This window comes from Lithobates pipiens, unplaced genomic scaffold (assembly GCF_037356315.1).
Source record: "Lithobates pipiens isolate NorthernLeopardFrog02 unplaced genomic scaffold, aLitPip1_a1.2 Scaffold_28, whole genome shotgun sequence".
Lineage (NCBI taxonomy): Eukaryota > Metazoa > Chordata > Amphibia > Anura > Ranidae > Lithobates > Lithobates pipiens.
Window position 1 is genome coordinate 29,136,896 of NW_027507789.1, and position 14,371 is coordinate 29,151,266.

At 42.4% G+C, this 14,371-nt stretch overlaps 1 protein-coding gene across 2 annotated transcripts in view; it reads left to right on the plus strand.

Moving 5' to 3' along the window:
- Window positions 1–11,399, plus strand: part of LOC143935253 (protein MTSS 1-like) — a 185,492-nt gene extending 174,093 nt beyond the window's left edge. Inside the window, exons 13-14 of one of the 2 annotated variants that reach the window (XM_077458963.1) lie at window positions 860–886; window positions 5,403–11,399. In XM_077458963.1, the coding sequence (XP_077315089.1) occupies window positions 860–886; window positions 5,403–6,136 (761 nt within the window). In that variant the 3' untranslated portion in view covers window positions 6,137–11,399. The remainder of the gene's footprint in view (window positions 1–859; window positions 887–5,402) is intronic. The other variant, XM_077458964.1, reaches the window with a different exon arrangement.
- Window positions 11,400–14,371: the final 2,972 nt, after the last annotated feature.

Sequence of the window (14,371 nt, forward strand, 5' to 3'; positions counted from 1 at the left end):
AATGGGGCACCATTCCCCTCACTGACACCAATGAATGGGGCACCATTCCCCTCACTGACACCAATGAATGGGGCACCATTCCCCTCACTGACACCAATGAATGGGGCACCATTCCCCTCACTGACACCAATGAATGGGGCACCATTCCCCTCACTGACACCAATGAATGGGGCACCATTCCCCTCACTGACACCAATGAATGGGGCACCATTCCCCTCACTGACACCAATGATGGGGCACCATTCCCCTCACTGACACCAATGTTGTGTAGGAACTCAAGTGACCCCCACAGAGCTCTGACCTCAACACTACCGAATGCCTTTGGAATGATTTGGAACACTGATTGGGAGTCAGGTCTTCTGATCCGTTCCTGACCTCACAAATGCTTTTTGGCTGAATGGACACAACTATCCATAAGCACACACCACAATCTTGAGGGGAGCCTTCACAGCAGATTGAAGATGCTAGCCGCGAGGGAAGGCCAACTCCATATTAATGCCAAAGGTTTTGGAATTGGGTGCCCAACAAGCTCATATAGGTTTGATGGTCAGGTCTTCCCAAACTTTTGTCTGTTTCTGTAGGAGGGAGATAACTGTATAAAAAGGAGAAATGTCCATAAGTAGCAATAAACGGATGAATAGATGGTTTCAAAAGGAAAAGTTTTGTGCTCATATAACTACATGTAATTACACAAGATTCCATCCAGTAGACTGCCATGTTGGGTGCAATAGTCCATCTCACAATGGAGCAGATTGCAAAGCTTGATAGGGGTTGTGCTGCCCAGAGGGCATATTGTAATCATCTAGTTGATAAGTTCCTTCATTCTCTCTCAACCAACATATGTGCATTCTTTCCACAGCAATAAAGAAGGATCCCTCTCTTTTTGGTAAGAATCTGCTTTTTAATTAGATTGGACTGAGCTGCTCCAATCATGTATGACTTGGGTGTTGTGCCTGTTTCGTGTGGCAGCGATGTGTGGCAGAAAAAAAAAACTACTAAAGAAACTGTCCCCAGCTAGGATATCTATTAAATTGGATTGTTCTGTATGTTAAGAACATTATGACAAATAGCGGGTTTGTATGCACTGAAAGAAGCAATTGGATAAGCTGCATCTCCCAGCAAAAACTGTCTTCTAGTTAGGCCTTTGTTACTCTCAGCATACCTGTCAGTAGTAGTAACCACTTCCATACCGGGCCTATTAGGGCACTTCTCTCCTACATGTAAAAATCATCATTTTTTTGCTAGAAAATTACTCAGAACACCGAAACATTATATATGTTTTTTTTTAATTTATTTTTTTTATTTTTTTAGCAGACACCCTAGGGAAGAAAATGGCGCCCATTGCAACGTTTTATCTCTTACAGCATTTGCGTTATAATTTTTCAAACGCCTTTTTTTTCTTTTTTTTTGGAAAAAAAAACCGGTTTCATAAATGAAAAAAATAACAAAACAGTAAAGTTAGCCCAATTTTTTGGTAGAAGGTCTCTTTCACACAGGACGGATCCGTGATGATCCGCCCCGTGAACATCCGCTTGCTCAACGGGGATCGCTCCGTCGATCCCCGCTGAGCAGGAAGATGACACACTGTGCAGAGACGGACCTGTCAGAGCGCCGCTCTTCCCCTATGGGAGATCGGATGACAGACCGCAGAGCCCGTTGTCATCCGATCCGCAGACGGATGGAAAAGTAGGTTTTTCCTCTGTCACACTTTTTCGGAATGGAGCAGGTCGGATGTCAGCGGACATGTCACCGCTGACATCCGACGCTCCATAGAGGTCTATGGAGCATCCGTTCACATCCACCTAAAAAAAAACTGACAGGCGGGCCTGAAGGGATCGTTTGTGTGAAAGAGGCCTAAAATTGCGCACACTAATGGAATAGCGCCAAACTTCGGTACTTAAAAATCTCCATAGGCGACGCTTTGAAATGTTTTACAGGTTACCAGTTTAGAGTTACAGAGGAGATCTAGTGCTAGAATTATTGCACATGCTCCAAAGCACGCGCCGATACCTCACATGTGTGCTTTGAACAGCATTTACATATGTGGGCGGGACTTGTGTGTGCGTTCGCTTCTGAGCGCAAGCTACCGGGGGCAGGGGCGTTATACATTTTTTGTTTAGTTCCGGGAACCTGGACATAACATCATAACGTCGCGCCCGGGCCTCCGACGGTTATAGAGTTGACTGGTGACCATCTGGTCACCGGAAATCTCTATCGTCATCCAGCGCCGGCCGGTTCTTTCTTCTGGCCCCCAATGGCACGGGAGACGGATGGCGGATGGCACCAGAAGGGGGGGGGGGGGGGGACATCCCCTCCTGTCACCTATAAGAACGATCAAGGGGCGGAACTGCCACTATGATCATTCTTATCATGCACAGAATCGCTGTAGCTGCAGGCATCATTCAGATATCCCCGCACAAAGTCAAGGACGTCATTTGACTATGTGCGGTAGGGAAGTGGTTTTGAAGAGGGACTAAACTTTAGAAACAGTGCCCAAAAAAGACAGGCAGAGGTCAAAGGAATAGTCACTGCCTGTGGTCCAGCTGCAGCCAATATTTCCCCAACTACTGACTTATGATGCAGTTTTTTTTTCTGCACTGTGGCTGTGTGGAGGGGGCCATCTTGGTAAAGGCCTCCAGCAAGGAGAGCAGTGGACAGCACAGTCAACAAATCTTAAGCCCGACCACAGAGGGATTGAATCTCAGCCGGTTCAGCAGAGGCCAGCCAAGATTCAGTTCATCTATGGGAAGGCTGATTTGTACCCAAGTCAATCCATTAATCAACTTGGATACAATGAGTCTGTCTGTCCTTTATTTTTTTTTTATAAATATGATTAGTGCTGGCGGCTATAGCTGCTATCAGTAATCATTGTGTTCTGAGTACCTGGAAAGCTCCACGTCGGCAGAGCACAATAGTGCTGCGGGAGGGATTCCCCCAACAACACTGAATGTATTGATGGGGGCATGGACTGATTTTCCTTCCTTTTTTGGCTTGCTTTACTCCAAATGTCCTGTGACTAGCAGTCAGAGGGGGCAGTACCTTAGATCTCACACTGAAGACATACAACTATGGGTCTGTAGGCACACTCTTCATAACAGGAACTGCACTGCTATTTTTCAGGAGCGATTCTGGACAATAGGGGTACTATTTGGGGCCAAATTACAATTTTGATCTTCACTTTCTAAATTCAGGCCCACTTTAAGTCTTGCGAAGTAGAAAGGTAGATTCTGCTGGGTAGTATATTTGGAACTGACATGTTCATCTTCTTCTCTATCTTCATTCTGTTCTTTTGTAAACACATTAACCCGAGGAAGAATTAGGCTTGATAAGCTCAAATTTCTTTTAGCATGGCAGAACATCACTGTAACCATACCAGTCTCTTCCATAACTAGAACTCCTTATTGCATCATGATATAAAATGGTGTCAACCAGCATTTTTAAGGGGTTTACCAATGGCAGCCTCAATGTATGTCAGTACAGGTTTCCTTTATATAATATTTTTTTGGAAAACCTGGCTATGCTGTAAGAACACGTAGCATGTAAGCAGGTCAATATGCTGACCACAGAGTACATGTACAATCAGAATAGGCTGATTCCAAAAAATAGTGTCTGAAGCCTGGATATTCAGGTATCGGATAATCTGAGAAGCTTATTCGATGTCCTACAGAAGCCCATACCTGATGTAGATGCAGGACTCTACAGCCCCAGCATCGGCCGGTTAATTAAAAACTGTCCGACATTTGGCCCGTGGGTATACCAGCCAGTCCAACTGAAGCCGGACATTTGGCCAATGGCTGATCATACTGATCGGAGTGTTCAGCATGGGAGATCGCTGAACTAATGTTAGAACAGTGGCTCCGACCGGAGCTGATGGTTTGGAACCAAAGAAAAGTGAGTGTGTACCAAGCTTAAGAAATTACGGCTTTAGCCCAACGCCGGTGATCCTAGCAGGCTGAGGACCATCCCTGATTGGTAATTGGCTACTGACTGGGGGCAGCTGATGAAACCTGCAGGATAATAACCAATAAGAAATTGCAATAAAAAAATATATAGCTTTTTTTGGGGACAGTCAGGCTTCGAAGCCCCTGTGTCCATGTTTGTTTATATAGGCTTATCTAGTAGCTAATGTTCCTTGCTTAACTGACCTTTGTCTTCCCACCACTTTTTCTCCCCACCACTTTTTCTCCCAAGCTTTCATTGTGGGTGATCTGTCAACACTAGAATCTTAGTATTATGATTCCTTGTGATTTCAACAAGACTGCAGCAAATCAATTCCCCTCTCTTTTGCCTATCAAAGCCTGTTAATTGAACCTTTGCTGTCACAGAATTGCAGTGTGCACTTTCGCTAATGTCATGCTTTTCTCTCTGTTTAAAGTGGACAATTTGAAATAAAGAATAAAAATATTGAAAACATTGCATTTACTCTATTCCGTGCCTAGTTTTCTTTTATTGAAAAAGAAATGGTTTCACAAATGGTTTAGTTCTGGAACAGTGCTTCTGTTTTGTTTTTTTATCAATTTTTGCCATGATAGGGGGCATTCCCTTGAAAGTGGCAGTTAAAGGCAGTGTCCCCTAAAATTGGCCCAGTCCAAAAAAAAGTAAAAAAGTCCCAAGATCTTACTGCTCTGTGGTTTTCAAGATGGGAGCCCCTCATTACTCTAGCCCATGGGTTTCAAACTAGCGTGCCTCCAGCTGTTGCAAAACTACAAGTCCCATCATGCCTCTGCCTGTGGCTGTACCTATCAGCCTTGCAATGCCTCATGGGACTTGTAGTTTCGCAACAGCTGGAGGGTCGCCAGTTTGAGACCCCTGCTCTAGCCTCTTAAGCAACACAGAGACCTTTGTTTCCCTACTGGATACAATCTAATGTATGAATGGGTCTTGTACCTTCTGCTGTAGGGATGCTAAATTCTTTACCTGCTCCTCTTGTACATTAAGCTGGGAAGGCTTCTGCAGCCAACATCTTGGCTTTGCATTATCGCTTTGCATTGTTATAAACAGTTAAGATGTGCAAAAGATTGTTGGCTCTTTATGGTAGGCAAAGGCTGAAACGAGGGTGCCCACATGTCTTCATTAGTGTGGACCTTCACTTCATTAGTGAACCTACAGGTCACAAGATAGAACAGTTCAGATTTATCAGCACTCATTGAATGACCTTCATCCTGTCTTAAGTGTAGAGGAAAAGGAGTATAAGTGGGGAGCCAACACATTTCAGGGGTTAAAATCCTGGTATAGCAAAAGCAGTCAACATTTGTCTTAAACTGCATTTCAGCTTCAGGAAAAGGCTTTTAGCGAAGTTCGGTGCTGATTTTTATGGTTCCCTTTTTTAGCTCCTATTGTTTTTATTTTGTAGAATAGCTAGTTTGGTGGCGTTCATGCTTATAACTTCTTTATCTCCTTAGTTGCAGATTACGATTACATCTCGTTACATGGTGAACAAGAAGAGACAGACCAATTGGACTTCGACAAGTCATCTACTATTCCAAGAAACAGCGACATAAGCCAGAACTACAGAAGAATGTTCCAAGCCAAGAGGCCTGCTTCTACGGTCAGTCTTCTAGCCGAGCCCGACCCGCTGGTTCGATCGCCGTATGTCGCCACCATAAAGAGAAACCCCTCCAACAAGCCAACACTTAGAAGAGGAACCGTCAGTGGTGTTCCCATTCCTATCCGGACTCCTGTGGTGCCTGTTAAGACCCCAACGTTACCGGATGCTCCAGTTAGCCCTTTTGGAGAGAGGACACACATTGAAAGATTTTCTTATCTTCAGGATCCAAGAGCAGATTTTTCTCACATCAGACAAGGTCTGTGTGGCTCAGCTCAAAGCCTCAATGCTATACAGAACACGTATTGTGCCTTCATCCCCAAGCAAACATACACCTATTCTCAAAGTATTAATCTGCTGCCACAAAATGCACAAAAGGTGTCTGAAAGCAATGCCGTCAGGGTAGGTGGCACACCAGCCAATGAATCAATAAACCCAAGTGCCCCACAGGAAGTAAGCAGCATAGAAAATTCGATTCATTCAAATTCCGAGATGGCTCCACCTCAGGACGATATGCTGTCAATGATCAAACGGGGAGTGAGGCTTAGAAAAACAATTAGCAATGATCGGTCGGCGCCTTTGATGAAATGAGACATGGATGGGCCCTACGCATAACACTCGCCTTCGTTCTCTTTTCTAAAGAGACAATGTTCTTTTTTTTCCTAAGGACCTGAGTTCCCATTGTTTAATGTCATCGGCTCAGCTAGATGCCCTTAATTCAAAGTCTTGTTACTGTTCGCTCTGTAACTTCATTTAACCTTTATTTTTTTGTTGTTGGGTTCTTTTAAACATTTATTTTAGTGCTATCCATTTTACAGTTCTTATTTTGCATTGGGTGGTTTATTTTTCAGGCTGAAGAGTTAATAGCAAAGTGCCTTGACCTATAAAGCAGTCTATACATGATTCATCTACACAATCATAGCTTTTGTTCAAGTGCTAGTTATGTAGTGATGCCGAAAGGTTTTGGTTATACCACCAATTGGAGCCTCACGAGTAATGTAATAATGGTCAATTTTTATACCGTCAGTCCTCAAATCTTCAACCCCTGGTTATATGTCTGCTGGTCACTGATACATTGTCAAGGCCTGCAATGGTTTTGGTTTCCTTTGCTCCACCCCCTGCCCAATGCTTATACTCTCAGTGGTATCCCTCCCACTGCGACAAAATCTGTCGGGGCTTCTGTCCATAAAATAGATCCTATGTATTTAAATTCGTCATTCAGGCCTTTTATGCACTTTGTCTCTTTTATAAAAAACGCAGGAAAGGTACTCTTATTTTGAGCCCTGTTGGAAATTTCAGCTGGTATGAAGGTGGGAAATCGTTAAAAATATAAAGGATCACAGGTTATTACGCATAGCGCGGGTTAAAATTTCATTGAGCACTTTTTGCTTGGACTTTGTCTTTACAGTAAACTGTAGTATAGTTCTTCCTGACAGTTATCATTAAAAAACGACTCTCAGTAGCCCCAGCTAAAAACACTGGTTTGTTGCAGTGCATTATGGTAATTTAAATGTTATCAATGGGTTTGGAAAATGTGTTGCCAAAATGAATGACTTAAAAAAAAAAAAAAATTCACATATCAGTGCTAAAAGCAAACCTATACTCCACCTAAATCTACTAAGCAGGGCTCTCCCCTAGATACCAGGCAATATATGGCGACAGGTGGTGCCACTGGCCCTTTTGGGGAAAATTGCATCTCATTTCCAGCTATTGGGCAATACCTCCCACGTGACTGAATAAACCGTCACCAAGATGTGGCACATTGGTTGCAGACCTAAACGTCTGCAAATACGGACTTTATAAAGTTGGTATTTGCATCGGAACTTTGTGGAGTCCATTGGTGCCCTATAGAAAGGACCTAACCTAAGGTTACCATTTGGCACCTTAGGAGATCTAGTATTCAGTGGCAGCTTAGCTTTTGCAGATAAAGGCACAGTACGGGTGCTCTTTAATTCTGGTTTTGAAAAAGTATATATTTCTTGTAAAATTTGGTGATTTATAGAAGTTTCAAAAAATTTTGAAATTAAGGGTCTCCTTCACTAAATTAGGTAATATAGAGCAATATTCAGATTGTAAAGTCTCTGAAAATTGGCTACATTTGGCAAGGTCATGCCATTCTGAGGTTTGGAATTCTGAAATTTACCACCGTAATAGGGGAAAAGTTGAGCAATTTGCATATATGTTCTAAAGCAGAGCCCACTGGTGGAATAATGTAAAATTTACAAAAACTATGATCTTAGAATCTTGTTTCCTCCCACCTGAATGTGGCACCTTACCTCCAAATTATAGTAGTGGTTCTCACCCAGCTGATGGGTGACTATTTAAATTTTATGGATGCCAAAGATTATTTCCTTTGGTCACTGATACCTTTGCTGATTGAACAGAAAAGATGGAGCAGCACTCTGAAGAACTGCCTCCCTCCATAACCAGTTCATAGTCTTTAGATTAAAACATTGATCATTTCAGTAGAGCATAGTTGGCTTGCAGTGCTGGCCTTCCCTCTCTGTGTGAACCCTGGGGAGATTATGTAAAGCTAATATAAAGCCAAGTTTAAGGTACTTATATTAGCAGCTTATTCATTTGTTTAATAATTGGTTTACAGGATATTTTGTTTTAGTTATAACCGGAAAGGTCTGCCTTTACTATAGGCTTTTTTCTTTAGAACTTTGGTGATGGTTTAACCCATGTGTAAAACTGATGGGAAGATGAAGGGACTGAATTTGCTATAGAAACCCAACAGAGGTTACCATTTATGTTCAAATTGCTGTAGAAGAAAGACAGCAGGATAGTTGAAATTGAGAGAGCATTTTTTGTCCCTCTATTGTCGGAACACAAGACCCTTTCGGTGTATTTAGCAAAGACATTGCTAAATTATACTTTGAGTTGGAACCATACCTGGAAAAGTAGGTGTTGGAAAGTTCCGGCCTGCTTCCACCTGCCAAGAGCTAATTCTGTAAGCAGTGCCGATCAATGTTTTCCTATAGTTGCTGAATGTGTCATAGAATAGGCTTGGAGCGAGCAAATCTAAGAATGGATTTTCTTATGTTAGTGGATGGGTGAGATGGTATTGCAGCAAAGTTATTTGACTATCTAAAAGGTAACCATGTACCCCCAGGGTAGGGATAACCCATTCTAGACCAGGTTTACTGAAATGTGACATTCAGTTTTGCATGTTTACTGGGATGTTGAGTCACGTTTTGGCTTCCCAAAAAGCCAAATCCAGCATGCTTGATAACCCGACAAGAATTCCCAATTCCATCCAGTTACTATGGCCACTGGAGTGATGACATCTGTGGTTGGGAGCTGCACCATAAACTCTGGCTGTGAAATCTCGTTAGAGTCTGGGAGATCTAGGTCACTGCTGTCATTCGCATCATCTTAAATATAGATGTTTATGGCCGATGGCCATGTATTAAATTGATTGATATATATATATATATATAATATATATTATATTATACACACAGCTTTTCAAGATTAAACTTGTATTGTGAAGTATTTTGGGAGAAGTCTGAGAAAAAGTGTAAAAGAATGAGTGCTCCAAAATTGAAGGGCATCTAGCATTTGGAATTCTTTCCCAGTGCATACACTGAATTCGTCCAGTTTTTGAAATACATCAATTTCTCCGGCCATATATTGGGGATTGTGAGATTTATTAGAAGGCAAAAACTGCTAGTCACAATTCCTTCACTGTGTTTATAGCAGTATGTGTTTTTGAGGACTCTAAATAAACCCGCACTAAAATGTTTACATAAAACCACAGTATCAGTCTTGCTGGGATGGATAAAGGCGCAATTCTGAGGACTGAAATACTTGCCTCTCTTGGAGACAATGCTCTTGCAGGTTATCTCAGGTCTAATCACGTCTGGAGGCCGGGGTAGATGAACTCTGTTGAAGGAGTAGGTTTAAAGGTCCACTTGGGTTGATCGGGAGGTGCACTTGGGTTGATCGGGAGGTGCACTTGGGTTGATCGGGAGGTGCACTTGGGTTGATCGGGGGGTGCACTTGGGTTGATCGGGGGGTGCACTTGGGTTGATCGGGAGGTGCACTTGGGTTGATCGGGAGGTGCACTTGGGTTGATCGGGAGGTGCACTTGGGTTGATCGGGAGGTGCACTTGGGTTGATCGGGAGGTGCACTTGGGTTGATCGGGAGGTGCACTTGGGTTGATCGGGAGGTGCACTTGGGTTGATCGGGAGGTGCACTTGGGTTGATCGGGAGGTGCACTTGGGTTGATCGGGAGGTGCACTTGGGTTGATCGGGAGGTGCACTTGGGTTGATCGGGAGGTGCACTTGGGTTGATCGGGAGGTGCACTTGGGTTGATCGGGAGGTGCACTTGGGTTGATCGGGAGGTGCACTTGGGTTGATCCGAAGGTGCACTTGGGTTGATTATGTTTCTTCAGCAGAGACCACATAACAAAACGGCCCGAGGGTAGCCATAAACCACTTGAATCACCATTGTATTCAGGCAGCTGTGGCTACTGGCATTGCCAAACACTGACACTATATGTAATAGGATGTAGTCAATGTTTAGTCGAAAATCTTCCACCTGGCTAAGCAAATCTGACTTTTGGCGAACTGGGCGGCGTTGAAGGCCACCCACCGCTTGAAATACAACTGATTCAGTAGGAATCAATTGAAAATAGATTCCCGTCTATGGGGAACTTAAGCCTTCAAACGTGGTCAGCATTGGAGAGAACTTGGAGCACCATTTTCTCCAGAAAAGATATGTATCTCAGCCCTCCTTCTCCATTCCTTATTCAACCTTCCTAGCTTCGAATTATAATACTAAAGAGTAGATACATTTAAGGATATCTATTTAAAATGAATCACAAATTAAAATGTTTTCCTTTCTTTTACAATAGAATGCAGATAATATATATGCAGACCTTACCCTACCTGATCCTTCTTTTTTTTGTTATTACTTTCATATGTGCCTGACTGATGAGGCATTGGGACCCTATAAAGATTCTTGTTTCCACATTAAAAATTAGCTGCTATTGCTTTAGGGTGATGTTATGTGGCCAGTTTAGGTGCAAATATTACAGTTTTTACGCTTTTACTATTGCTTGTTTATTTTCCTGCCATGAAAAGCTTTATTCCTATTCTGACCTGAAACAAAAAAAAAGGAGCACGCATGCTCTCACTGATTCAGTTCTTAATAAATATTTGTGTTTTTATATTGTTAAATCATTTTGAGATATATTTTCTTTAAAATTTATTGTATTCTGTGCGATCTCTCACTTCGTCTTTTACATCAATGTAAATATATTTTAAGATTTCTTTATTGCAGATGTTGGGAGTATTCCCTGTACTACTTTTTTTTTTTTTGGTTAAAGGCATTTTGCTCAGATTATTGTTGTATATTATTTTTATTAAGCTTGTTAATATGTAAAGCAGAACTCTGGCCAAGCAGCAATATACACAGCTCATCGGCATATATGTGAACTGTGGTACCTGCCAAAATAATTGTAAATCTGTTCAGTTAGTCTTGCAGTTTACATCCACGACATCTAAAGTGGGTGACACCTTTGTTCAGTCATTTTAACTTTGCGGCTTCCTGCGTCGAATTTCCAGGCCTGTACATTGGCCTGTGAATTGGCATCACCACCCTACACCCCGGTGGTGCAACCCTGTGCTCTTCTCTGCTTAAACCCTCCGTTGTTAGTTTTTGGTGCACAGTGGAAAATAGGAAGCTAATATAAAGACAGAATCCAGGTAGTTAGATTAGCAGTATTTAATGAAAAAATTTAATTTAATTTTTGAATTACTACATAAACAGCAAAAAAGTGTTTTATATTTATATTTGCCTCAAGTTCTGCTTTAACTTTAATTATTAAAAAAAGTTACACATCTACTGTAGTTATATTTTTTTTTTTTGGGGGGGGGGGGGGGGAATAAATCTTATTAGGTATAGATGTAAAAAATATTTCTTAGTCTAGTGCAGAGATCATCTGATCACTTTATTACAAAGTTTGCTAATTAATGTTTTAGAATTGTTTTTTCTTTGTTTTCGATTGGAAAAAAATATATGACAGTTCAGACAAACTGACTTTAATAATGCTTTGGGAAAAAAAAAGATTAGAATGTGCTATACAAAAAAGAGCCTGGATAATATTTGTAAAATATGTTGTTTTTTTTTTTTTCTTTATTATAGGATTGGCTCAGCAGGTCTGGGTATCCATCTAAAATATTCAATATTTTGAGTGCCGTTTTTACAGTTTGAAGTTGAAATGTGAGGTCACATCTTTACCTTACTCAATTCCATGAGGCTAAAATTGGTCATCTTGAGGTTTAGGGTGAAGCTGCTTTTGCACAAAGGGTCATTTTACCTAAACTGGTATTTCAGCTTGCGGCCTTCACTGACAAATTTTAGGAAATATATTTTGGAGCAATTTTGTTGGAACCTTACGCTTAACTTCTTGAGGCTGCCAGATTTTCCACACCAAAGAATTTCCACTGTCTCCTTGGCAGTGGCGGCCCGTCCATAGAGGACACATGGGCGCCGCCTCCCCTATCCATGCGTCCAGCCCCCTGGATCTACATATCGGTGACACCGGACCATGGATTCCAATGCAGGGTGGGTGTTTTTTGAAGCACCTATTTAGAGCCCGAGGCTCTAACTGGCTTCAAAAAAAGGGTGGGCACAGTGCATTGCAGTCCGAGCCCTCCCAGTTGTGTGACGATAGCTAATGAATTTTCGCTTTATCACACAAGTTCCTCCCGCCAATCTGGAGGCAGGACTGAGAGACCTGTTTCCCGATTGGCCAAAGAGTCAAGCGATCCTATTGGATGCCTAGCGCTTTGGCGGAAGAGGAAACAGAGGAGCGGACACCGAAGCGGCTGCTGCCCGCACTCCAGGTGGGGCAGGCCGTGCCACGCCGCTGGGGGGGTGTTTGTTTGCCATCACCCAAAGCAAGTGTCCACAGGCCACCACTGCTTCTTAATGTTTGTAACTGGAAAAAAATCAGAGATTGAAGTGTCACATCAAAATTAATTAATAACAAATTAATAATTAACCAAAATTAATCATCCAAATTTTTTTTTAATCTTACCTTGAGAATATCTGTATATGGATAAATAGAATATACATTTTGATGTGATATTCCAATCTCGAATTTTCATTGTTGTCAAGTAGAGATGGGCTCAGGCATGTTTTCGATCCTAGTCCCAACCCACCTGCCCGATCCCGCCAAGAAGTCGACACCGCACACAGCTAACCACAGGCAGTGAGGCATTTCCCGATCCGCAACTGCACAGACCGGGAAATGCCTCTGCCTGTGATTAGCGGTGCGCAGTCTAAGCTTCCTGGTGGGATCGGGCAGGTGGGTTGGGACTAGGATCCTGAACACGCCTGAGCCCATCCTTATTGGCAAGTTGACCAACAAATTGCTTTTTGATTATAGTTTTGGGGGTGTGCCTCTGGTGGTAAGATCTCTCTACCTATATTCCCAACTCTGCCTATCTGCTGCATCCATTATGGATCCGTTTTGTTCCCTTTCTTACATATTTCTTAATTTTTATCGGAGGGTGCACCAAGAACAAGAAGACTTGGTGGTGTTGGCATGGCAAAGCTTGGATCTGTGGTGCATAAATCCTGCCTCCAGCACCTTCAAGAGTGATAAGAAGCAGGTAGAGGATACAGGCAACCAGAACCCTCCCGTAATTGAAATATTCGTTTTGGGTGTCTTGACCCTTTAAAATTAACCTTTGCTTTATCAAAGCACTGCTCAATGCCGCCTTCTAATACAGCTTATATGGACAGTCCTTTTTGCTTTCCTGCTACTCCATTTTGTCACCAGAAAGAAAGAGGCATAACTGTCACTCTGGTGTGTTGAAGTATGCAACTCATTCTTCACTATACCATGTGACGGTATTAGTGGGCTTGACAATTGGATTCTCTGGTATCCAGCACTGTCACATAGGGAAGTGTGTGTGTGTGTGGGGGGGTTTGTTCCCTAGTTTTGTGTAGACTTCAAGTCATGACTTGGACCATACACAGGTCTTCCTCACTTCATTCACAGACCAATGGAGAAGCAAACGGATAAGACAAGCTGTTGCAGGTTGGCAACCTTAAAGTCAACCTGTTGGTTTGGCCTGCATGGCTAAAGTACAGGTTCAACCAAAAATAGATGTATAACTTCGCCCAAAAGCCATCAGCATTGACGATAAAGTATTATTCCTGTAGTAATATATAGACTTTTTTTTTTTCTTGTAGAGATTGACAATTTTTGTTTAAAATTTTTTCATATGCAGTGAAACGATTCTTTCAGCATCCTGTCCTTCTACTATTAATACTAATAGTTATGGTGGCTTTGGGCTTTTTAAAGACCGTGTCCTTAGCAGGGATATATATTCTTGAGGATAAATCAACGTTGAGGGAGTTCTTCCAAATTATATTATTTTGTTACTTGCTATTGCAGGGGGTTATAGGCAATACAAGTGTAACCCACCCTTCATAGATGGGGTAGGGGGAGGCCATTAAATAGCATTCACTGTTGACCAATAAGCATTTTCTTAAATTGACCAATAATGCATGTAAATGGACCAATCAACAGGTAGCAATGCCTTATTGCCAGAGACAGATGAGTGGATAATCTAGGGAATGGTGCCCAGCTTAGGGTTTCGGCAGCACTTTAGGTGTCATGCATAAAATAAAGATGAAAGGATTTCCGCTACTCCCGACTAGCCCAGGTGACCAAACCATAAGGAGCGGCCTCAGCCTATGACTAAGCCCCGGTGGCCACGGCAAAATAAATCAGGGTGTGTGGTATAGTGGAGGCATGTAGGCTGAGGTAGCTCCTTATCGTTTTTTCACTTGGGCTGG